The sequence below is a fragment of the Salmo salar genome, chromosome ssa20 (genome assembly GCF_905237065.1).
Source record: "Salmo salar chromosome ssa20, Ssal_v3.1, whole genome shotgun sequence".
In the NCBI taxonomy this organism is placed as follows: domain Eukaryota; kingdom Metazoa; phylum Chordata; class Actinopteri; order Salmoniformes; family Salmonidae; genus Salmo; species Salmo salar.
Window position 1 is genome coordinate 42,450,554 of NC_059461.1, and position 25,498 is coordinate 42,476,051.

The following is a 25,498-nucleotide window of genomic DNA, read 5'->3' on the forward strand; positions in this document are numbered from 1 at the left end:
TAGTGATGAGTTAGCCCTGCCTGCGACTTCAAAATCAGTGTCACCCTTGTCAAACGGTCAAGACGTTGGTCTTTCCTGTTGGAAACCCCCCACTGGGCAAAAATTGTTTCCACATCATTTCAATAAATAAATTCAATGTGATGAAGTTGAATTAACGTGGAAAACTGATTGAATTTGCAAAAAGTCAACAAGGTAAGGGGATTTAATATTTTATTCACCCAACTTTTAACATAAATCCAATGATATAGTGAAATGTTTTGTTGATTTCACGTTGATTTCACGTTAGTTGACAACTCAAACAAATAGTTGAACTGACATCTGTACCCAGTGTGCAAGTCAGGCCTGTGACCCTTAACCTCAGGCTTTCTAAAGTGAAAGAGCTGTCTGATAATACTTTTAAATGTAATTTTTTTTTTAATTCAAGGCTTCAAAAGGACCAACATTTAAACTTTGTTTTTATCCAATAAATATACTAATAAAACAAGATTCATGTTTACTCATTGCTTCAAAATAAACCATTGAGCGGCATTTCTCTAAGCTTTTATTGTTTTTTACCCCTGCTTTCCCTTGCTAGCAAGTAGAGCACTACTTTGGTCATATCCCAAATGGTGCTTTATTCCATAGGCAGTGCCGCTCTACATAAAGAGAAAAGGCTTAACAATTGTAGCAGTACAATTTTATAAAATGTACAAATGTACAAAAAGACCACTAGGATGACAGCAGTAGTTAAGAATTTGCTTTGGACAAGCCTGGGAACAGGTAGAAATACTGAAGTGGTAGAAGATAGTTCATATGAAGACAAGATTTTGTATTGTTTCATTAATTGAATTAATAATTCATTAAAGACCTGAACATCTCTATGTTGGTACCACTATTACTCAGTATTATATGACAATATGGGAGACTCATTAAACATTACTTTTGAGTCTATTCCACATTGGTTCAACATAATGTCATTGAAATGATGTGGAAACAACGTTGATTCAAACACTGTGTGCCCAGTGGGAATGATCTGATGTGAGTAGATACGTAGATAGCATAGTACTTTCTTTCTCAAACATCATAGGTTGCTAATTATCATAAATAAACCCTGTAAATGTATCTGTCTTCAACGCTCTTTGGTTTATTATTGCTTCATTAACTGTGTAAAATATATTAAACAGTAGGCTTCAGTAGAGATCACAGAAGATAAGCTTAACTTGGAAACAGTTATGACTTTCCAATCCTGGAGTGATGTCACATGCAAATCTCTCTGCTTGGCTTAGAATTTCACAAAGCTCTATAAATCTACCCAAATAAGCACGCAACATCTGGCCATGTGGAACCAGGACCACAGTAGCTAGATACTGGCTACCTGGACAGGGAATTAACTGTCGGCGTGGCTCATTCTGTGATTATGCATGACTAGGAATCTTATTTTGGACATTCCAGATCCCTATTTACATTTTTTTTTAATCACTGCATACGTGACTGTCCATCTACATCTCTGTAAAATCTCTCTCTCTCTCACACACATGCACACACATACACACACTCATAGCGTGACATGTGAGTCCATGAGTAAACATTTTTTGGAAATATTTGGAAAGGAAAAACAACATTTAAAGGAATATTTGCAAAGGAAAAACAACATTTAAAAAAAATTACATTTAACAGCTAGGCTACCTTCCGCCATTATATTATGGTTATACTGTGGTACCTCTTTAATCTCCATATGTACCAATAACAGGAAAACATTGTGGTTTAGTGATCTGAAAGTCACGCCCTTGGTGCCATCTGAAGTCATTCTTCTGAGAACACGGCTCAGATTACGACTGGGGAAAAATGTTCTAACTAAAATCCAATACCGTCAAAAAAGGAAAGTTTGAACATATGAAATGAATGCAGAACAGATGAAACCACAAAACCAGAACAACTGACTCTGACATTGTGCTACTATCCAAAGATTAAAAGATAAAAAAATTTGGATGCAAATATTCTGATATTCTTACATTATTGTAGTTGTTTGGTGGTTCATAGGCTAACGTATGAGCTATATCTCTGTAAAACAAGTTCCAGGAATTGGATCTGTAAGTGGCTACAATGTAAACAGCTACATTTATTCTCATTCTAGACTAGCTACAATAGTGCCCTATAGGCTCATAGTAGTTGTCACGTCCTGACCAGTAAAGGGGGTTATTTGTCATTGTAGTTTGGTCAGGGCGTGGCAGGGGGTGTTTGTTTTGTGTGGTTCGGTGTTTTTGGTTTATGTTCTATATTTTCTATTTCTATGTGGATATCTAGTTTTCTATTTCTATGTTGGGTTTTTGGCAATGACCTCCAGTTAGAGTCAGCTGGTTGTCGTTGTCTCTAATTGGAGGCCATATTTAGTTGGGTTTGTTTTCACTTGTGTTTTGTGGGTGGTTATTTTCTGTATAGCCTGGGAGCCTTATGGAACTGTTATCATCGTTTGTTTATTTTGTTTTGAGTGTTCTTTAATAAATTAAGAAGATGAGCACTTTACCCGCTGCGCCTTGGTCCAATCCTTACGACGCCTGTGACAGTAGTGTCCATATGACTGTCAAAAAGTTACAGGGGTGTGGTTGTGGCATGTGTGCGTGTTGTGAGAGAACAGAGAGAGGATGTGAAAAAGGAGTGAAAATAAAGGCCAAGACAGGATTTCCTACCCACTGATATGTGCCACTGCCTAAATCATCTTCGAGGAGGAAGTCAGTTTTAGTGAGTCTTACCTCCAAAAGACAGAACACTGAGACATCTTCCTCGGACCTCACCCAGGGGAGTACCATTGGGAAAGGGAATACCTAGTAAGTTGTATAACTAAATGCATTCAACTGAAATGTGTCTCTGAAGCGGAGAGGTGTGGGGTGCTGCCTTAATCGACATCATCAGTGCCCAGGTAGCAGTTGTTGTTGGGGGTTATCTACCTTACTCAAAGGAAGAACGGCAGATTTTTCCACCTTGCCGGTTCAGGGATTGGAACAAGCAACCTTTCGGTTACTTGCCCAACACTCTTAACTGGTAGGTTGCCTGAGCCCTGATGTCATGAGAAAGGTCATCTCTGTGACATGTAGAGTTTCAACCTGGTCTCAGAGCATTTTGTATTATTCTCTACGTAAAACACTATGTATTAACTTGTGGATGTCCATCACTCATTTTGTATGATATGTTATGAATTGTGATTTGTATTATATGTTATGAAATTGCAAAACATACAATATGTTACGAATTTGAAAAACATACTATATGTTACAAATTTGCGGAAATATACAGTACGAGTCAAAAGTTTGGACACATCTACTCATTCAAGGGTTTTCTTTATTTTAACTATTTTCTACATTGTAGAATAATAGTGAAGACATCAAAACCATGAAATAACACATATGGAATCATGTAGTAACCAAAAAATATATTTTATATTTGAGATTCTCTCAACCAGCTTCATGAGGTGGTCACCTGGAATGCATTTCAATTAACAGGTGTGCCTTGTTAAAAGTGAATTTGTTGAATTTCTTTCCTTCTTATTGAGTTTGAGCCAATCCGTTGTGTTGTGACAATGTAGGGGTGGTATACAGAAGATAGCCCTATTTGGTAAAATACAAAGTCCATATTACGGCAAGAACAGCTCAAATAAGCAAAGAGAAATGACAGTCTATCATTACTTTAAGACATGAAGGTCAGTCAATACTGAACATTTCAAGAACTCACAGAGTTCAAGTAACAGACACATCTCAACATCAACTGTTCAGAGGAGACTGCGTGAATCAGCCTTCATGGTCGAATTGCTGCAAAGAAACCACTACTATAGGACACCAATAGTAAGAAGAGACTTGCTTGGGCCAAGAAACACGAGCAATGGACATTAGACTGGTGGAAATCTGTCCTTTGGTCTGGAGTCCAAATTGCCAATTTTTGGTTCCGACCGCATGTGTCTTTGTGAGATGCGGTGTGGGTGAACGGATGATCTTCGCATTTGTATTTCACACCGGAAAGCATGTAGGTGGAGGTGTTATGGTGTGGGTGCTTTGCTGGTGACACTGTAATTTATTTAGAATTCAAAGCACACTTAACCTGTGTCGTGTCTTTGGCTATGCCGGATTAAGTGATATGACATGCTAACTTATAAAATGATTTCTCTGTAATTAATATTACCTGATTAAGCTAATCATGTAAATGTAATTAACTAGAAAGTCGGGGCACCACGGAAGAACGTTTATAGAGCCGTTATCTTCCGAATAAACTCTTAAAATACTTTGTAATATTTTACATCGATAGCAGTCAATATTAACCCTTGTTTTATTTTCAGTCTCATAATGAAAGTTGTAAATTCTTGGTTATCTTCACGAACCCTGGCTAACAAGTTGAATCAGCAATACAAAATTGGGTTTAATTATTTATTTACTAAATACCTAACTAATCACACAGAATTACAAATACACAGAATACAATGATGTCATACAGAAAACGTTCTGGTGGACGGAACCTGTATGAAAGCTGGTTACACAAAGGAAAGGGGGTTGGGCTTGAATGAAAGAGCGGGGAGATTTAGGAACACAGAAACAGCAGCTATGCTATCGTAAATACATTATCTTATGCATTCTAAATTACCGCCCATTTGGAAAAGGAAAATGCAATAAATATTTACTCTGAGCTGCGCTTCGGTAGATTGGTCGTAGATGCTGGCCGGGTTGGCCAACAGATCTCCCTGTTTTCGGAAGAATGTCAATGGGGGTCAATTGGATACGTGGTGGTATCTTCGTCTGGTTGTTAGACTGGATCCGTCGTCCGTCCTTTCCTAGCCCACGTAAGCAGCGGCCGCTGCTAACTCAACGGCTAGGAAGTAGCACTTCTGTAGTGAATAAGCTCAAAGTTCATACCATTCGCCACCAAAGCTCATGCCGAGGTTGGCTTAGTTCTGTCCTTGACATGTGTGTCCTTCTAACGTAGAGGCTGCAGACCTCCCGTACTGGAACCCCTGGTTATCTTTTCGTCAAAGGCTTATATAGTGGAGAGGGGGAGGGAGGTGTTTCATCGTTTATAACCCCTGTCTCTTCACAGGGTTGGGCCACTGATCGAGCAGGGCACTTTCCTTATAAAAATCCAAATCTCTCATTCGGAAGCTAAAATTACATTTCATCTCCTAACAAACATTTTCAATATCAAACATTTCAATTGCATAACAATTCCATGTGACTCTGATAACTAGAGGGCATATACTTTCTCAGGTACAGTTTATGTCGTCCTGTCATCAGTCATAATGTCTCAGATGACAACCGAACTGACATACATACTCATTACGTTCCCAAGCATATTTCCAACTGGTTTTATTAACAAAATATGTGGTACCTTTCCGCATTTGTTTGATGATCCCAGACTCTCTATATTTAACACAGGCTATTCAAGTCCTTCAGTAGATTCAGAGAGGGGAAGGGAGAAAGGTATTTATGGGGGGGGGTCATAAACCTTACCCACAGGCCAACGTCATGACACCTGCATGGCTACCATAGCATTCTGCAACAATATGCAATCCCATCTGGTTTGGGCTTAGTGGGACTATCATTTTTTTTTCAACAGGACAATAAGCCAATACACCTCCAGGCTGTGTACAGGCTATTTTACCAAGAATGATAGTGATGGAGTGCTGCATCAGATGACCTGGCCTCCACAATCCCCCGACCTCAACCAAATTGAGATAGTTTGGGATGACCGGAAAGTGAAGGAAAAGCAATTGTGGGAACTCCGACAAGACTTGGTAAGCACTCCAGGTGAAGCGTGTTGAGAGAAAGCCAAGAGTGTGCAAAGCTGTTATCAAGACAAATACACTGCTCAAAAAAATAAAGGGAACACTTAAACAACACAATGGAACTCCAAGTCAATCACACTTCTGTGAAATCAAACTGTCCACTTAGGAAGCAACACTGATTGACAATACATTTCACATGCTGTTGTGCAAATGAAATAGACAACAGGTGGAAATTATAGGCAATTAGCAAGACACCCCCAATAAAGGAGTGGTTCTTCAGGTGGAGACTACAGAGCACTTCTCAGTTCCTATGCTTCTTGGCTGATGTTTTGGTCACTTTTGAATGCTGGCGGTGCTTTCACTCTAGTGGTAGCATGAGACGGAGTCTACAACCCAAACAAGTGGCTCAGGTAGTGCAACTCATCCAGGATGGCACATCAATGCGAGCTGTGGCAAGAAGGTTTGCTGTGTCTGTCAGCGTAGTGTCCAGAGCATGGAGGCGCTACCAGGAGACAGGCCAGTACATCAGGAGACGTGGAGGAGGCCGTAGGAGGGCAACAACCCAGCAGCAGGACCGCTACCTCCGCCTTTGTGCAAGGAGGAGCAGGAGAAGCACTGCCAGAGCCCTGCAAAATGACCTCCAGCAGGCCACAAATGTGCATGTGTCTGCTCAAACGGTCAGAAACAGACTCCATGAGGGTGGTATGAGGGCCCGACGTCTACAGGTGGGGGTTGTGCTTACAGCCCAACACCGTGCAGGACGTTTGGCATTTGCCAGAGAAGACCAAGATTGGCAAATTCGCCACTGGCCCCCTGTGCTCTTCACAGATGAAAGCAGGTTCACACTGAGCACGTGACAGACGTGACAGAGTCTGGAGATGCCGTGGAGAACATTCTGCTGCCTGCAACATCCTCCAGCATGACCGGTTTGGCGGTGGGTCAGTCATGGTGTGGGGTGGCATTTCTTTGGTGGGCCGCACAGCCCTCCATGTGCTCACCAGAGGTAGCCTGACTGCCATTAGGTACCGAGATGAGATCCTCAGACCCCTTGTGAGACCATATGCTGGTGTGGTTGGCCCTGGGTTCCTCCTAATGCAAGACAATGCTAGACCTCATGTAGCTGGAGTGTGTCAGCAGTTCCTGCAAGAGGAAGGCATTGATGCTATGGACTGGCCCGCCCGTTCCCCAGACCTGAATCCAATTGAGCACATCTGGGACATCATGTCTCGCTCCATCCACCAACGCCACGTTGCACCACAGACTGTCCAGGATTTGGCGGATGCTTTAGTCCAGGTCTGGGAGGAGATCCCTCAGGAGACCATCCGCCACCTCATCAGGAGCATGCCCAGGCGTTGTAGGGCGGTCATACAGGCACGTGGAGGCCACACACACTACTGAGCCTCATTTTGACTAGTTTTAAGGACATTACATCAAAGTTGGATCAGCCTGTAGTGTAGATTTCCTCTTTAATTTTGAGTGTGACTCCAAATCCAGACCTCCATGGGTTGATAAATTGGATTTCCATTGATTATTTTTGTGTGATTTTGTTGTCAGCACATTCAACTATGTAAAGAAAAAAGTATTTAATAAGATTATTTCTTTCATTCAGATCTAGGATGTGTTGTTTAAGTGTTCCCTTTATTTTTTTGAGCAGTATATAAAATGTATTTTGATTTGTTTAACACATTTTTAGTTACTACATGATCCCATATGTGTTATTTAATCGTTTTGATGTCTTCACTATTATTCTACAATGTAGAAAATAGTCAAAATAAAGAAAAACCCTGGAATGAGTAGGTGATCTAAAACTTTGGACCGGTAGTGCATATATATATATATATATATATTCACAGTATTATAATATAATTTATTCACAGTGTTTTAAAACTACAATCTACCTGCAGTGAAGCCCCTTAACATTTACATCACATTCCAGGGATCAGCAGATGCTCGCACCCAGAGCGGAAGAAAACCTGCCTTTATGCACATGGGCTATGAATATTTTCGAATTAATTGAATCAATTAATCAGTCCATAGATGTATTCCATTTTCTGAAAGGCTAATAACCAAGCAAATCCTTCATTCTTTTCCTTCATACGCAGTACTAAATGTATTTGACTGTTACAGTGATTGTGAGGGCTAATGTGACGCTTATCTTAAAAAAGTGAAGAAAGGAGGAAGTATTTGTATTTATTATTGATCCCCATTTGCTGCTGCCTTCGCAGGAGCTACTCCTCCTGGGGTCCAGCAAAATTAAGGCAGTTTATACAATTTAAAGAACATTACAATACATTCACAGATTTCACAACACACTGTGTGCCTTCAGGCCCCTACTCCACCACTATCACATACAGTTGAAGTCGGAAGTTTGCATACACTTAAGTTGGAGTCATTAAAACTTGTTTAATCTATAGTTTTGGCAAGTCGGTTAGGACATCTACTTTGTGCATGACACAAGTAATTTTTCCAACAATTGTTTAAAGACAGATTATTTCACTTATAATTCACCGTATCACAATTCCAGTGGGTCAGAAGTTTACACTAAGTTGACTGTGCATTTAAACAGCTTGGAAAATTCCAGAAAATGATGTCATGGCTTTAAAAGCTTCTGATAGGCTAATTGACATCATTTGAGTCAATTGGAGGTGTACCTGTGGATGTATTTCAAGGCCTACTTTCAAACTCAGTGCCTCTTTGCTTGACATGGGAAAATAAAAATAAATCAGCCAAGACCTCCACAAGTCTGGTTCATCCTTGGGAGTAATTTCCAAATGCCGGAAGGTACCACCTTCAATTCCAGAACAACAGCAAAGGACCTTGTGAAGATGCTGGAGGAAACAGGTACAAAGTATCTATATCCACAGTAAAACGAGTCCTATATCGACATAACCTGAAAGGCCGCTTAGCAAGGAAGAAGCCACTGCTCTAAAACCGCCATAAAAAAAGCCAGACTACGGTTTGCAACTGGACATGGGGACAAAGATCGTACTTTTTGGAGAAATGTCCTCTGGTCTGATGAAACAAAAATAGAACTGTTTGGCCATAATGACAATTGTTATGTTTGGATGAAATAGGGGGATGCTTGCAAGCCGAAGAACACCATCCCAACCATGAAACACGGGGGTGGCAGCATCATGTTGTGGGGGTGCTTTGCTGCAGGAGGGACTGGTGCACTTCACAAAATAGATGGCATCACGAGGAAGGAAAATTATGCGGATAACCTTGAAGCAACATCTCAAGACATCAGTCAAGAAGTTAAAGCTTGGTAGCAAATGGGTCTTCCAAACGGACAATGACCCCAAGCATACTTCCAAAGTTGTGGCAAAATGGTTGAAGGACAACAAAGTCAAGGTATTGGAGTGTCCATCAGAAAGCCCTGACCTCAATCCTATAGAAAACGTGTGGGCAGAACTGAAAAAGCGTGTGCAAGCAAGGAGGCCTACAAACCTGACTCAGTTACACCAGCTCTGTCAGGAGGAATGGGCCAAAATTCACCCAATTTATTGTGGGAAGATTGTGGAATGCTACCCGAAACGTTTGACCCAAGTTAAACAATTTAAAGGCAATTATACCAAATACTAATTGAGTGTATGTAAACTTCTAACCCACTGGGAATATGATGAAAGAAATAAAAGCTGAAATAAATTATTCTCTCTACTATTATTCTGACATTTCACATTCTTAAAATAAAGTGCTGATCCTAACTGACCTAAGACAGGGGATTTTTATTAGGATTAAATGTCAGGACTTGTGTACACTGAGTTTAAATATATTTGGCTAAGGTGTATGTAAACTTCCGACTTCAACTGTATATACAGTACAAAATCCATGTGTACATGTGTGTATAGTGCGTATGTTATCGTGTGTGGGTATGCATGTGTCTGTGCCAATGTTTGTGTTGCGTCACAGTCGACGCTGTTCCGTAAGGTGTTTTTTATCTTTTTTAAATCTTTTTTTAAATCTAATTTTACTGCTGGCATGTGTTACTTGATGTGGAATAGAGTTCCATGTAGTCATGGCTCTATGTAGTACTGTGTGCCTCCCATAGTCTGTTCTGACTTGGGGACTGTGAAGAGACCTCTTATGCCAAGTCTTGTGGGGTATGCATGGGTGTCCGAGCTGTGCGCCAGTAGTTCAAACAGACAGCTTGGTGCATTCAACATGTCAATAACTCTAACAAATACAAGCAGTGATGAAGTCAATCTCTCCCCCACTTTGAGCCAGAGAGATTGACATGCATATTATTATTAGCTCTCTGTGTACATCCAAGGGCCAGCCGTGCTGCCCTGTTCTGAACCAATTGACATTTTCCTAAGTCCTTATTTGTGGCACCTGACCACACGACTGAACAGTAGTCCAGGTGCGACAAAACTAGGGCCTGTAGAACCTGCCTTGTTGACAGTGCTGTCAAGAAGGTAGAGCAGCGCCTTATCATGGACATACTTCTCCCCCATCTTAGCTACTGTTGTATCAATGTGTTTTGACCATGACAGTTTACAATCCAGGGAAACTCCAAGCAGTTTAGTCACCTCAACTTGCTCAATTTCCACATTATTTATTACACAATTTAGTTGAGGTTTAGGGTTTAGTGAATGATTTGTCCCAAATACAATGCTTTTAGTTTTAGAAATATTTAGGGCTAACTTATTCCTTGCCACCCACTCTGAAACTAACTGCAACTCTTTGTTACGTGTTGCAGTCATTTCAGTCGCTGTAGTAGCTGACATGTATAGTGTTGAGTCATCCTCATACATAGACACGCTGGCTTTCCTCAAAGCCAGTGGCAATTCATTAGTAAAGATTGAAAAAAGGTAAGGGCCTTGACAGCTGCCTTGAGGAATTCCTGATTCTACCTGGAATATGTTGGCGAGGCTTCCATTAAAGAACACATTCTGTGTTCTGTTAGACAGGTAACTCTTTATCCACAATATAGCAGGGTGTGTAAAGCCATAACACATATGTTTTGCCAGCAGCAGACTATGATCAATAACGTCAAATGCAGCACTGAAGTATAACAAAACAGCCCCCACAATATCTTTATCATCAATTTCTCTCAGCCAATCATCAGTCATTTGTGTAAGTGCTGTGTTTGTTGAATGTACTTCTGTGACGACCCTCCCGCTCTGTCTGCCGTATTCTCTCTCTTTGCTCTTGTTTCCTTATTAGGATCTCGGTGGGTGGAGTTGGGAGGGTCGTCAGCTACATGGGAAACACCTGGGCCCGGGTGTGTCCCATGATAAATAGACCTCTTCCACATTCATTGGGGGAGACTCTCTCCATGCAGACACCTTTATTTGATTTCTGTTGTGGCAGTTTTGTGGCTTTTTGGTTATTTGCTTTGGCATCCTTCAACACCCTGCACTATTACATTCAGGCATGCAAAACACTCACTTACACTACTGACTACACACAACATTGTTTATTGTTCTTAGTTTACTTTAGTTAATAAATATATATTTTGATATTCCTTGTCTCCACGTTGTCTCCCTTTTGTTGCGAACTCTGAGCCGGTTCGTAACAAGTGGGTGCTCGTCCGGGATTTTGAACGGATTGTGTTTGGGAGAAAACGTGGAGGTAATGTTAAATTCTGTAGGTGCTTTGTTTGTATATGTTGTTAGTTTAAGTTTGGTGCTCAGTACTGGTTGCCTTTGTTTGTGTGATATGTGTGCTGTGTTGGAGAGTGTACCTTGGTTAGTTTCCAGGCCCCTGCCCAGCCTGGAAATGCTTGTTCTACTTGCTGTTGGGACATCGGTCTGATATATATTTTGATATTCCTTGTCTCCACGTTGTCTCCCTTTTGTTGCGAACTCTGAGCCGGTTCGTAACACTTCTCTATAAGCATGCTGAAAGTTTGTTGTCAATTTGTTTACTGTAAAATAGCATTGTATCTGGTCAAACACAATTTTTTCCAAAAGTTTACTAAGGGTTGGTAACAGGCTGATTGGTTGGCTATTTGAGCCAGTAAAGGGGGTGTTACTATTCTTAGGTAGCAGAGTGACTTTGCTTCCCTCCAAGTCTCAGGGCACACACTTTGAGGCTTAAATTGAAGATGTTGCAAATAGGAGTGTCAATATCGGAAAGGAAGTGATGAAATGAAGAAGTGATGAAATGAAGAGGTGATGAAATGAAGAGGTGATGAAATGATGAAATGAGGAAGTGATGAAATGAAGAAGTGATGAAATGAAGAAGTGATGAAATGAAGAAGTGATTAATGTAAATCTGGTGCAGTCTTCTAAAAGTGTTTTCATTCACTAGATAATCTATTCCTGTATTGTCCATGTCTGCATTCATAAGAAATTCAAAGAGCTTCATCCAACTATTATTGTATTTTTCTTTAAGGGCCTGATTCAGATTTATGAAAGTTATGCATTTCCTAAGCTTTTTGATCAGGCCTTAAATCTTCTGCATTATACAGTGATGTAGTGTTAAAACCAGTAGGTGAGTAAACTGTGATCACCGGTCACGGTGAAAAAAGTAACGCTTTTCAATTTGTTTTTCCACAAAAGGTGGGTAAACTGTGTTTATTTGTGTGTACCCTCCACTACACCTCTGATTGGATACTAATTTATATTTCTTACCAGGGAGGAAATACCACACTACTACAGTTAAAATTCCAAGGAGATTGTGTGATCGTGGACTAAACTAAAGTACGCCGCAATTGTACCAGTCAGTGTGTTGCTTGCCTGTCACCCCCTGGGTCAGAGATGGCTGCCTCCATGCCCCTGTTCCTCTCCGGCATCATGATCTTCAGCATCTCCTTGTACTTGCTCCACAAGAGGCTGCAGGCTGAGATGGGGACCACTCATCAACACCAACTCAGGAACCTCACCATTCTGCTGTGGCACTGGCCCTTCAGCCGCCCCTACAGCCTGGAGGGAGACGTTTGCAGCAATGAGTACGGTATCCCAGGCTGCCTCCTCAGTGACAACACCTCCCTGTACCCACAGGCAGACGTGGTGGTCTTCCACCACCATGAGCTGAGGACGGGTCGCTCCGCCCTGCCTCTCCATCTCCCACGGCCGGCCTCCCAGCGCTGGCTCTGGCTCTCCCTGGAGCCCCCGGTGAACAACGGCAACCTGACCCAGTACAAAGGACTGTTCAACTGGACCATGAGCTACCGAGCGGACGCTGACGTACCAATGCCCTATGGGAAGACGGTGGAAGTTCTTGTTCCACCAAACAGCAGCAGCTATGTGATCCCTAAGAAAGGGGCTTGCCTGGCCAGCTGGGTGGTCAGCAACTACAGCCCTGACCATGCCAGGAGTCAAGTCTACCAGAGCCTAAGGAAGTACATTCCTATAGAGGTGTATGGCCGCTGGCTAAAGAGGCCACTGACCGACCAAAGTCTGATACCCACCATTGGCCGCTGTAACTTCTACCTGGCCTTTGAGAATTCAGTGGCCATAGACTACATTACTGAGAAGCTGTGGAGGAATGCCTACCAAGCAGGGGCAGTACCTGTGGTTCTGGGGCCCTCTCGGTCTAACTATGAGGCCTTGGTGCCCTCAGGCTCATTCATCCATGTCAGTGACTTCAGCAGCACAGAGCGGCTGGCTGCCTTCTTACAGCAGCTGGCCACAGACAGAGGGCGCTATGAGGCTTACTTCAAGTGGCGTCAGACCCATGAAATAAAGACATACACAGACTGGAGAGAGAGGCTCTGTAATATCTGTATCAACTATCACAGACTGCCAGCTAAAAAGGTGTACTATGATCTGGATGGATGGGCCAATAGATAACAGGCAAAAGCTGCTTTTACTGCAAGTTATTTGGTATCTTTGTTTTAGCCTAATTCAAATCAAATCAAAGTGTTTTTGTCACGTGCGCCGAATACAACAGGAGTATACCTTACAGTGATATGCTTACTTACAGGCCCTAACCAACAGTGCAATTTTAAGTAAAACATAGGTAATAGGTGAACAATAGATAAGTTAAGAAATAAAAAAAACAACAGTGAAAAGACATGTTCAACAACCTTTGCTGGGCTGTACTTAAAACAGGGCCAGTTCGTTCACACACAAAATGTCACAGGTAAAACGTGAAATACATTAATTTATGCATTGTTGTGATTGTGTGTGACTTTAACATCCATAACAGCCTGATGACAGTACAACATTGCATTTTGGTCCCCAATGCAGAAACACCACAGAAAAATCGTAACTTCAGTTAAAAAAGAGAAGAGGTAGTATGAATGTGTACCAACAGTGTCCAATCACGTGTAAGGTCCCATTGACTACATTCCAGCCTTTACAAGACCAAGAATTGCCACAAATAAAACCATTACACAACCATGTAGGCTGGCTCATAATGCTATTTAAATAGCACAAGGAAATGTCTTTCCCAGCAGTAAGCTTTCAATGATTTTTTTTCTCTCAGTATTTGGCTACTCATAATACTCTACAGTACAGTTCATACCCTTCATAGGCAGTTGATGAATGTCCTCCATCTCACTCGGTCCGGGGCAAGTTTTTCCAGGTCACACCATTTGAGGCCGCTCTCAGTAATTTCTGCCTGGATCTCTCTCCTCTAAGTGTTTCTGGGTCGACCACAAACCACAAACAAAATTCCTGTACAAATACTAAATCTAAACAACCCGTCTCAGAGAAATTACTGTGTGTTGAAAGTTCTGTATATCACTCAATTTTAACCATACTCCTCTGTATCCTAATGTAACTTTACGACTAATTGTGATGCATATGATTTAATTTCTAGTGTCAATGCAGATTACACACCAAGGCGGTGCCCTGTTCCCTACATAGTACATTTTATAGGGAATAGGTTGCCATTTCGGATGCAAAAAAAAAGTTTCTGGTATAGATACTGAGGGGATGTTGCTTTATCATCTCAATGTCTATGGATTCAGGGAACAATCCACCAATAACAGATCAACATGCAATTATAGCTCTGGCCACCAGAGGTCATGACTCATGATTACCTAAAAACTGAAATAACTTGAACTGATAACATGGTTTTTACCTCATTACTTGTTTTAAAGGCTAGATCAGCTATTAACATATTTTTGCTTCTCTCTCATGAGATCCAAGACAGTTGATCAGCTTGCAACAAGAATGTCTATCATATCATTAAAGAAAACAGCACAGCAGACCATGTTGCAGTGAAGATAATATAAATATTTATTTTCCATGTTCATCTCTGAAATGTCTACATGCATCATGTCCAGCAATTCCAGTAGTAGTAAAAGAGGTCGGTCATCTCTCAGGGTTGGTGTGTTAATTCATCTGGTGTGTCGTTATTTAGAGAGGGTGGTTTTACTGTATAAAAGGGGAGTCCTGGAGATGTATAACCATCCACATTCATGGGAGAAAACAAAGAGCAACTTTCAATCCATCAAACTAAAATTTCTGGAAAACCTGGGAATTTTTGGACAGTTATTTGCATTTTGCAACCCTAGGGGACAATATTGATGTAGGTATATGGTAACTATATGGTAACAGCCAAAGAAGGTTTAAGTTTGATGTTCATCTTTACCAGTAATCTAGGCCTACATCAATGAATGGGTCCATTCTACGAGTCCAATACTCTTTCTGTCTCACATACATTGTTCTTGAGGACCAAAAAGGCAAATCAAATCATCTGCACCCAAAGAGCATCCCATTACTGTATGTGTCTGACCACTCCACTGTTCTTCAGAGAGAGTGGAGGCAGAGAGTTAGGGGAAAAGTTAAATGAAAATTCCACCCAAAAACTCATTTTTTTCATTAGTCCACGGTTGATATAGTCCCAAAATGTTTTGTATGTCAGCAATGAAGATATACAACTTTCAAAATACAGAAATATAGCCAGTGTGATGCATTTTGCATCATGATCCAAAACGCAGCATCATATGATGCTCGATGCATCATACCAGCTGTATTTATGCATTTTGAAAATTGATTGCTGAAATGCAAAATATTTTGGGACTATATCAACAATGGACTAATGCAACAAATACCAAAATATAGTTTTTGTGTGGAGTTGTCCTAAGTAAATAAAAGAGCTAATAACACGTTTTCCTGAGAGATAACCGTAATAGGCAACTTCTGAACAGACTCTATTGTGCATCCAAAATGGCACCCTATTCCCTATATAGTGCACTACATTTGACCAAAAACTATAGGGCTTTCGTCAAAAGCAATGCCCTATATACAGAATAGGGTGCCATTTTAGAGGCACACTAGGCTAAAGAAAAAAAGGTTTATTTGACACAGCAATCAGAAATATAGAATAATAATGTGTACAAATACATCATTAGAGCCAGGTTGCCATCTCTCTGTACAGTACACATCAGTGGTTATTTACATAAATAACATCACAAATCATGGGACAAGCCATGTGTTTGTTTGATACGGTATATTCAGTGCTTGACTTGGACTGAAATAGCTTCCAGTACTCATTCTGGGTGCCGGTACTGTTTAGGTGCAGGAGCTCCACAATACTTTTGAGCTAATATTCTATATAAGAGGAACAGGAGCTCAAGCAGTTGAACATTTGAGGTGCCGGTACTCAGCTCCGGTGAGCTCCTGCCCAAGTCAAGCACTGTGTATATGTATGTACATAATGGGGTTGCTCTGTTTCAGAGTTCTGTAAAGAAGTTCCAAATTCCTTTGAAATCATTCAAGTTATTTAAATATCATCATAAGCAAGTTTACACAAGAAACTTGTAAGGATCATAAATGCATATTGAATTGTATCCCTTTTTCAGCAGAGCACAGCATCAAGTCATGCATAGAGGGACCATTGATACTGAGAATATAATGGCTACATAACAAAGTGTAAAGGTTTACCATACATACTGCATGTGTACATTTATGAAACATATTAAAATCACGTTTGTATGTAAAAAAAAGAAGACATTTTTGGTAATGAAGAAAGTCAAAGATGAGTTGATCCAGATCTTCAGAATGCGTCATTAATGGCACCATATTCTCCACATACCATAGTGCACTACTTTCGACCAGGGTCGATAAGGCGCTGGCAAAAGTAGGGCACCATGTAGGGAATAGGGTGTTATTTGGGACACAGTTATTTAGTCTGCCAATGATTGCTATTGACAGCTTGATAAATTGGCATATTCCCACTATGCTCCATCTCTGTTTGAAAGGCATATGGCCTAACATCTGCAGTTCCAGAATGATTTATAGGACCAGTTCCCAGAGCCAGATTAAGCCTATTCCTCAACTGAATTTTCAACTGAGATTATCCATGCTTTTCAGTCCAGGAGTCTGGGTCATACTGCAGTCTATGATTTAGGAAACTTGTATCTGGATTGGTTATTCAATTTCACATTCTGCACAGTGTGTGCCTCCAACACAATCTCCCTGTTCACTACTATTTAAAAGGTTTGTGGTTTGGACATTGGCCTGTATATTTCACTGTAAATCATGGTCTGGGTAACATTCAAAAGTATGATGCAAGTATCAAAGTTAGTCTCCACAGATTGTGTAATGTAATAAATCATACACCCACAGACTCATAACATATTTATTTTTTCACTGTAGTTCTTCTCTGCTCTCTTCCTGAGCCTTTCTGTCAGTATCTGTCGTATGAAGCAGGGTAGTATTCATTAGTGCACACCGTAGCATAACATTTTGCAATAGAACACACAAAAGACAATTTGTTGTTGGAAAAGTTCAGGTATAGAATCTTGCAGAACGTGGAGAATCTTATCCATCATCATACACGCTAATCTCTCAGTCAATTAGTTGGTTGTGCACATGTTTGACAGAAAAAACAGAGAGGATATTACAGAATCAAATCCACAAGAGATAACATACAACAAAACAAGGCATGGTTATGATAGGCCAGACGGAAAGCTTAAAGATCATGTAGGTTTCTGAGAGTGTGAGACGTCATTGGTCCCAGATATCAGTCTGTTTCAAGAGGAGATTCATGTCAGTCGGTCATTCAGATATAATGTTCATACAGTCCTCCTCCTCCTCACAAGCTCTGCAGTGTATGTAGTGTATCATGTGGGACAGGTCAAAAGGTCAGACAGAGAAACCTGATGGGTGTTTGTAGGTGTGCAAGGGAGTGAGTATGATTTGATCTTCCTGTACATGTAGGATGATATGTTTTTTAGGTGCATATCAGAATGTCCCGAGTTGTCAGGGTTACTTGTGGCTCCTCTGAAGGTAAAGGGTGGAGTCATCAAACAAAGGATTCTTCACCTCCATCTCTCCCGTCTAGAGAGCAAAAGAGAGAATGAGAAAGAAAGATAGAAAAAGAGAGAGCGAAAGAAAGGAGAGAGAAGAGTAAGTTATTACACAGCTAAAACAATAAAATGTGTGTATCTGTAGCCTGTTGTAAGTACAAATGTATGTAAACTAAATGTACAGTATTTAACTAAAGGTAAATATATATTGGATATCAGCTATCGCTGCCTCTCCATGTCTTCTATTGTACTGCATGGCTGTGCAGTACACTGTATGTGCATCAGGTATGTCTGTCTCTTACCGGGGCCAGTCCAGGGCACTCGTACACCGTGAAATCCCCATCCTCATTCTCCTCATCTGACGTGGCCCCGGAGTCAGGCACCTTGGGTTCATCCCTGTGTCTGGAGAAAAAGGAAAAACACAGAGTCATGGAGGTATCCAACCACATCACATAACATCCCAACCCACCATTCACAGAGGAGAACACCAATACAGACTGACAGGAGGACAGGGAAGGAGAAGGGAGGGAAGAGAAGGGAGATAAGGGCAGTGTCTGGAAACATTTATAGTTTACTTCCTCCATACCCTCTCAAATCCCCTTAAAAAACACTGGACCTTGGACCTCCACCAATTAGCTTTGAAAGGAATTGAAGGAAAATCAGGAAGCAAGAAATGGACAGCTAGTAACATTTTTAGACAGCCAGGGTCAGAGGGCAGACTAAACTGGCAGACAGATATGTCTGGTTAAAAGACAGACAGACAGACAGAAGGCCATGGGGGGTATGACTCACTTCTCCAGGCAGAGCATCTGCTGTTTCTGGTGTTGGTAGTGGTACATCTGGGCACTCTGAGCCAGCCTCCTATCCCCAAGCTGCAGGCAGGACACAGAGGGAGGGCCCAAGATGACATAGCTCTCAACCAGACGTTTCAGTATAACATTTATTGTACAGAAGATGTGTTTGTTCCCATGTGATTAGTATGTTATCAAATCCAACTTTAGATGTATTGAAAATAAACATTTGTGTTACAGTAAAACAATACAATTAAGGAGATAAAATAAACAGATGGAAATTAATGAAATGTATAAAATAACATGAAACAAAAAAATATATATTCTTCACTGACATGAATATAATCTGTGTGTGTTCTGCTGTACTTACCAAATCGTTGTCATAGGAATGGGGCCCCATCCCCCCATAAGCTGGGTAGTCGACCTTCTGAGCCAGTCGCACACCTCTCTGCAACCTGGGATAAGATGGGGGGCATCATGGTTAGTTTCCCATAACCATATTATTAAACTACATGACAATTATTAAAATGAGTCAGTACATTTAACTAAGTTAAGTAGGAAACAACAACCACATATCACAGTTATCGCAGACCATTCTTCCACATAGCTGGTATCAGCTAAATCAGTGCAAAACAGATGTAGAGTTTTACCTGATCCAACAGACACCAGCCAAGAGCAAGGCAACAGATCCCACAACCAAAAACACACTGGTCATGACTGTGAAGAGATAGAGAAAGGCTGTCAGGAGAAGAGGATAGAAACATCTGGCAGAGGAAGACATATTACCCAGAATACCAGGAACAGATCAGGTGGGGAGACAGAGTAAGGAAATGGGTCTTTGTGGGGTGCATCTCAATTGTAAACTCAGCAAAAATAAGAAACGCCCCTTTTTCAGGACCCTGTCTTTCAAAGATAATTCGTAAAAATCCTAATAACTTCACAGATCTTCATTGTAAAGGGTTTAAACAGTGTTTCCCATGCTTGTTCAATGAACCATAAACAATTAATGAACATGCACCTATGGTAGGGTTGTTAAGACACTAACAGCTTACAGACGGTAGGCAATTAAGGTCACAGTTATTAAAACTTAGGACACTAAAGAGGCGTTTCTACTAACTCTGAAAAACACCAAAAGAAAGATGCCCAGGGTCCCTGCTCATCTGCGTGAACGTGCCTTAGGCATGCTGCAAGGAGGCATGAGGACTGCAGATGTGGCCAGGGCAATAAATTGCAATGTCCGTACTGTGAGATGCCTAAGACAGCGCAACAGGGAGACAGGACGAACAGATGATCATCCTCGCAGTGGCAGACCATGTGTAACAACACCTGCACAGGATCAGTACATCCCAACATCACACCTGCGGGACAGGTACAGGATGGCAACAACTGCCCGAGTTACACCAGGAACGCAAAATCCCTCCATCAGTGCCAACTGTCCGCAATAGGCTGAGAGAGGCTGGACTGAGGGCCCGTAAGCCTGTTGTAAGGCAGGTCCTCACCAGTTATCACTGGCAACAGCGTCACCTAAGGGCACAAACCCACCGTCACTAGACCAGACAGGACTGGCAAAAAGTGCTCTTCATTGACGAGTCGCGGTTTTGTCTCACCAGGGGTGATGGTTGGATTTGCGTTTATAGTCGAAGGAATGAGCGTTACACCGAGTTCTGTACTCTGGAGCGGGATCGATTTGGAGGTGGAGAGTCAGTCATGGTCTGGGGTGGTGTGTCACAGCATCATCGGACTGAGCTTGTTGTCATTGCAGGCAATCTCAACACTGTGCGTTACAGGGAAGACATCCTCCTCCCTCATGTGGTACCCTTCCTGCAGGCTCATCCTGACATGACCCTCCAGCATGACAATGCCACCAGCCATACTGCTCATTCTGTGCATGATTTCCTGCAAGACAGGAATGTCAGTGTTCTGCCATGGCAGCGAAGAGCCAGGATCTCAATCCCATTGAGCACGTCTGGGACCTGTTGGATCGGAGGGTGAGGGCTAGGGCCAATGCCCCCAGAAATGTCCGGGAACTTGCAGGTGCCTTGATGGAAGAGTGGGGTAACATCTCACAGCAATAACTGGCAAATCTGGTGCAGTCCATGAGGAGGAGATGCACTGCAGTACCTAATGCAGCTGGTGGTCACACCAGATACTGACTGTTACTTTGGATTTTGACCCCCCCACTTTATTCAGGGACACATTATTCAATTTCTGTTAGTCACATGTCTGTGGAACTTGTTCAGCTTATGTCTCAGTTGTTGAATCTTGTTATGTTAATACAAATATTTACACATATTAAGTTTGCTTAAAATAAACGCAGTTGACAGTGAGAAGACGTTTCTTTTTTTGCTGAGTTTATTTCCTTGATTCCTCGCATCCTTTCTCCTTGGAACCTCCGATATTCTACTTCAACGTGCTTTGAGAGGGAGACGAGGAGGGAGAATGTGATGAAACAAGGAAATACAATTAAGATTCACCCATGTACGAGAAGGGAGGACAGGAAAGAGTCCATCCGCAAATTGTCAATATTAATAGGCAAGAGCAGTGACAGTCAGAGCAGCATTCACAAGAGCAGTGACAGTCAGTGCAGCATTCACAAGAGCAGTGACAGTCAGAGCAGCATTCACAAGAGCAGTGACAGTCAGAGCAGCATTCACAAGAGCAGTGACAGTCAGAGCAGCATTCACAAGAGCAGTGACAGTCAGTGCAGCATTCACAAGAGCAGCAGGGTGCGGAGAAATTAATTCTCAACACAGATCAGGGAATCATGGTTCTCTTATTCAAAAAATGGCTCAACTGGGACTGAAAATCATTAACAAGGATTAAGGTTACATACTGATAAACACTTGGCTGTGGGAGGGGTAAGGGATGATATGGGGACCGAAGCGTACTGCTGGGGTGTGGCTGGAGGTGGTGGTGTTGGCTGTAGTGATAGAGGTGGGTGGAGGGGCTGTAGTGGCGCGGTGTGTCGTAGGCTGCTCTGTGGTAGGCCGTTGGGTGAGGATCATTGATCTGTCATCCTCCTCTTCCTTGACTTTAGGAACATCCTGAAAGGAAGAAGCTAGGAGGAGATACAAAAATAAAATATAATTGAATGGTAATTGATAGCAAGGCAAAACGACATCTACTACTAACTTAGCAAATGGTATGGTATTACTGGTCACATTAAGTTAATACTATATGCAATTAGTAAAATCTTAGTCAATCAAAGCTTCTGAAGTGGCACCCTTTGGGACAGGCCAAAGGTTTGTCTTCTCACCTGGATGTTTGAAACCTGATTCAGTCTCCTGTTGGCTGATGATGGTGGACAGGAAGTCTATCTCCTCGTCCACTTCAGGGAAAGTGGTCACTTTGCCTGCATCAAAAAGGAGACAGAAGATGTTGGTCATTGGGTTTCAATGATTACACAACGATGAGGCAGCATTTCTAATGGAATTTCACATTTTCCATGTGAGTGAAGGAGAGGAGAGGATGGGAGAAGAGAGGAGGAAAGGAGAGAGATAATGAATCGTCCTCAACCATACCAATGATTCCAGGTTTGACTCAGATCTACAATTACCAATGATGACCTCATACTACACCATACAGAGTGCCTATGGGGACTGTTTGTCCACAACAAATCAGTCATCAGATGCTGACAACACACACCTAATCAACTACTGATATCCATACAGAATGAAACACTATGAAATACAGTCAAAGCCACTGTACTGTATAGATCCAGCGTCTATTCATCCTATACAGTGGATTCGGAAAGTATTCAGACCCCTTGACTTTTTCCACATTTTGTTACGTTCCAGCCTTATTCTAAAATGGATGAAATCGTTCCCCCCCCCCCCCTTCATCAAATCTACACACAATACCCCATAATGAAAAAGCAAAAACAGGTTTTTAGAAACTTTTGAAAAATGGAAATATCACATATACATAAGTATTCAGACACTTTACTCAGTACTTTGTTGAAGCACGTTTGGCAGCGATTACATCATTGAGTCTTCTTGGGTACAACACTACAAGCATGGCACACCTGTATTTGGGGAGTTTCTCCAATTCTTCTCTGCAGATCCTCTCAAGCTCTGTCAGGTTGGATGGGGAGCGTCACTGCACAGCTATTTTCAGGTCTCCCCAGAGATGTTCGATCGGGTTCAAGTACGGGCTCTGTTTGGGCCACTCAGACACTCCTGCGTTGTCTTGGCTGTGTGCTTAGGGTTCTTGTCCTGTTGGAAGGTGAACCTTCACCCCAGTTTGAGGTCCTGTGCGCTCTGGAGCAGGTTTCCATCAAGGATTTCTACTTTGTTCTGTTCATCTTTCCCTTGATCCTGACTAGTCTCCCAGTCCCTGCCGCTGAAATACATCCCCACAGGATGCTGCCACCACCATGCTTCACCATAGGGATGGTGCCAGGACTCCTCCAAACATGACGCTTGGCATTCATGCCAAAGAATTTAATCTTGGTGTCATCAGACCAGAGAATGTTGTTTCTCATGGTCTGAGAGTCCTTTAGGTGCCTTTTGGCAAACTCCAAGTGGGCTGTCATGTGCCTTTTACTGAGGAGTGGCTTCCGTCTGGCCACTCTACCATAAAGGCCAGATAGGTGGAGCGCTGCGTAGACGGTTGTCCTTCTGGAAGGTTCTCCCATCTCCACAGAGGAACTCTGAAGCTGTGTCAGTGTGACCATCAGGTTCTTGGTCACCTCCCTGACCATGGCCCTTCTCCCCCGATTGCTCAATTTGGCCAGGCAGCCAGCTCTAGGAAGAGTCTTGGTGGTCCCAAACTTCTTCCATTTAAGAATGATGGAGGCCACTGTGTTGTTGGGGACCATCAACGATGCAGAAATGTTTTGGTACCCTTCCCAAGATCTGTGCCTCGACACAATCCTGTCTCAGAGCTCTACAGATAATTCCTTCAACCTTATGGCTTGGTTTTTGCTCTGACCTTAAATAGACAGGTGTGTGCCTTTCCAAATCATGTCCAATCAATTGAATTTACAACAGGTGGACTCCAAGTTGGAGAAACATCTCAAGGATGATCAATGGAAACAGGATGCACCCGAGCACAATTTTGATTCAAAGGGTCTGAATACTTAAGTAAATAAGGTATTTATGTTTAACATTTTTTATAAGTTAGCAAAAATGTCTAACATGTTTTTGCTTTGTCTTGTCGTTATGGGGTATTGTGTGTAGATTGATGAGGGGGAAAAAAAAACAATTGAATCAATTTTATAAAAAGGCTGTAGCGTAACAAAATGTGAAAAAAGTTAAGGGGTCTGAATACTTTACCGAATGCATGGTATGATCTTGTTAGTAGAAATGCTGTGGGTCAGGAGATCAACAGGAAAACCACAGCACTGCTGACCAAAGGAAAGAGTCTCTGCTACTTGACTCCAGAGAAATACATTTTAATAGGGACCTAACATGGCTGCCATATAGAATTACATAGTGTCATGTAAATGCACTATTAAGCAATAAGGCATGAGAACCCGGATTATCATGAGAATAACACCCGACTAAGGGCTGTTCTTAGGACCGAAGCCAAGCCAAGAAAAAAGCTGCAACAATGCTGCACAGGTATGAGTGTCAGGCAGCAAGGTTTTTAAAGTTTTATTTAACTAGGCAAGTCAGTTTAGAACAAATTATTATCTACAATGGCGGCCTACCCCGGCCAAACCCACTCCCTACCCCGGCCAAACCCTCCCCTAACCCGGACAACGCTGGGCCAAATTGCGTTGTCCTATAGGACTCCCGATCACGGCCGGTTGTGATACAGCCCGGGATCGAACCAACCCCAACTGTTGCAAACCAAATGCTAGGCTATGAGCATGGGAAGACAGTGTCAAATACCACGGCTGTTAGACAAATCAGCATTCAGGGCTTAAACAATGCAGTTTATAATATTTCATAATGTATATAAATGTAATGTATGTATCTCCGTGACTCCATCCATATACCACATACTGGTACTCAGGACAGGGAGGAATGCCAGACAGAAGGAACTGCTCCATGCTGCTCCCATGTGGCAAGTGTGAAAAAACACCTAAAAACAACAAGTGAATCGACAAATCGCTCATCAAGTACAAAAGCCTTGCGCAAACAAACTGTAGCCTAGTACAAGCATCAAAGTGCTTTGTGTTGGCGGAGAGAACACACTGCATGTTTACATTGGATTGGTGTGTGATCCATCATAAAGTTATGAGGCTCTGTGTGCCAGGGAGACAGACAGTTCTGACTGATGCATGGTGCAGCGTGTGGTTCTGTAGTGTGTGTGCCTGCGTATTTTAGACTGAGTAAGCCAGTGATACTGTAATGCTGGCTGAATCAGAGAGTGAGTGAGTGAGTGTGTGAGGGAGAGTGGTGCAGTGTGTATGTGAGAAAGTGTGTGGGTATTGGTGAGAGTGGGTGAATAAGTGTGGTGCAGGACGTGGGTGGATAGGTCAGCCTCTCTGTCATGCAGTGCTGCTCTGAGTATGTGAGTGAAGGGTACAGAGGGTGGGAGGGAGATTGGGGGGGAGAGAGAGATACAGAGATAATGAGAGGGAGAAAGAAACAGAGAGAGGAAGAGAAAAATACTGTAGAGAGAAGTACAGAAATAAAGAGAGGAGGGAACAGAGAGAGAAACAGAGAGAGAAACAGAAAGAGAGAGATACAGAGAGAGATATCTGTCACATAAAATGTCAATTCAATTCAAAAGGTGCTTTCCTTTATTGGCATGGTAAACATACTGTATGTTTACATTGTTTATTTTACTTGCTTTGGCAAACAATACTGAGAAAAGACAAAAGTGAGAAAAAAATGAAATGAACAAAAAAATTATTAGAGATTA

At 42.0% G+C, this 25,498-nt stretch overlaps 2 protein-coding genes across 4 annotated transcripts in view; one reads left to right on the plus strand and one right to left on the minus strand.

The window, feature by feature from the left end:
* The first annotated feature begins 2,724 nt into the window (after nt 1-2,724).
* Nucleotides 2,725-17,502, plus strand: LOC106580710 (alpha-(1,3)-fucosyltransferase 7-like). Its single transcript, XM_014162040.2, has 2 exons — nt 2,725-2,804; nt 12,322-17,502. Exon 2 carries the CDS (start codon nt 12,445-12,447, stop codon nt 13,477-13,479), a length of 1,035 nt encoding a protein of 344 aa, XP_014017515.1. The 5' UTR covers nt 2,725-2,804; nt 12,322-12,444; the 3' UTR covers nt 13,480-17,502.
* LOC106580627 (neural proliferation differentiation and control protein 1) overlaps nt 17,208-25,498 on the minus strand; it is a 40,354-nt gene continuing 32,063 nt past the window's right edge. For 2 of the 3 annotated variants that reach the window (XM_045703332.1, XM_045703333.1), the window contains exons 3-9: nt 21,939-22,034; nt 21,516-21,740; nt 19,333-19,399; nt 19,053-19,137; nt 18,684-18,763; nt 18,194-18,293; nt 17,208-17,922 (exon numbers count right to left, since the gene is read on the minus strand). In XM_045703332.1, the coding sequence (XP_045559288.1) occupies nt 17,851-17,922; nt 18,194-18,293; nt 18,684-18,763; nt 19,053-19,137; nt 19,333-19,399; nt 21,516-21,740; nt 21,939-22,034 (725 nt within the window). In that variant the 3' untranslated portion in view covers nt 17,208-17,850. The remainder of the gene's footprint in view (nt 17,923-18,193; nt 18,294-18,683; nt 18,764-19,052; nt 19,138-19,332; nt 19,400-21,515; nt 21,741-21,938; nt 22,035-25,498) is intronic. The other variant, XM_045703334.1, reaches the window with a different exon arrangement.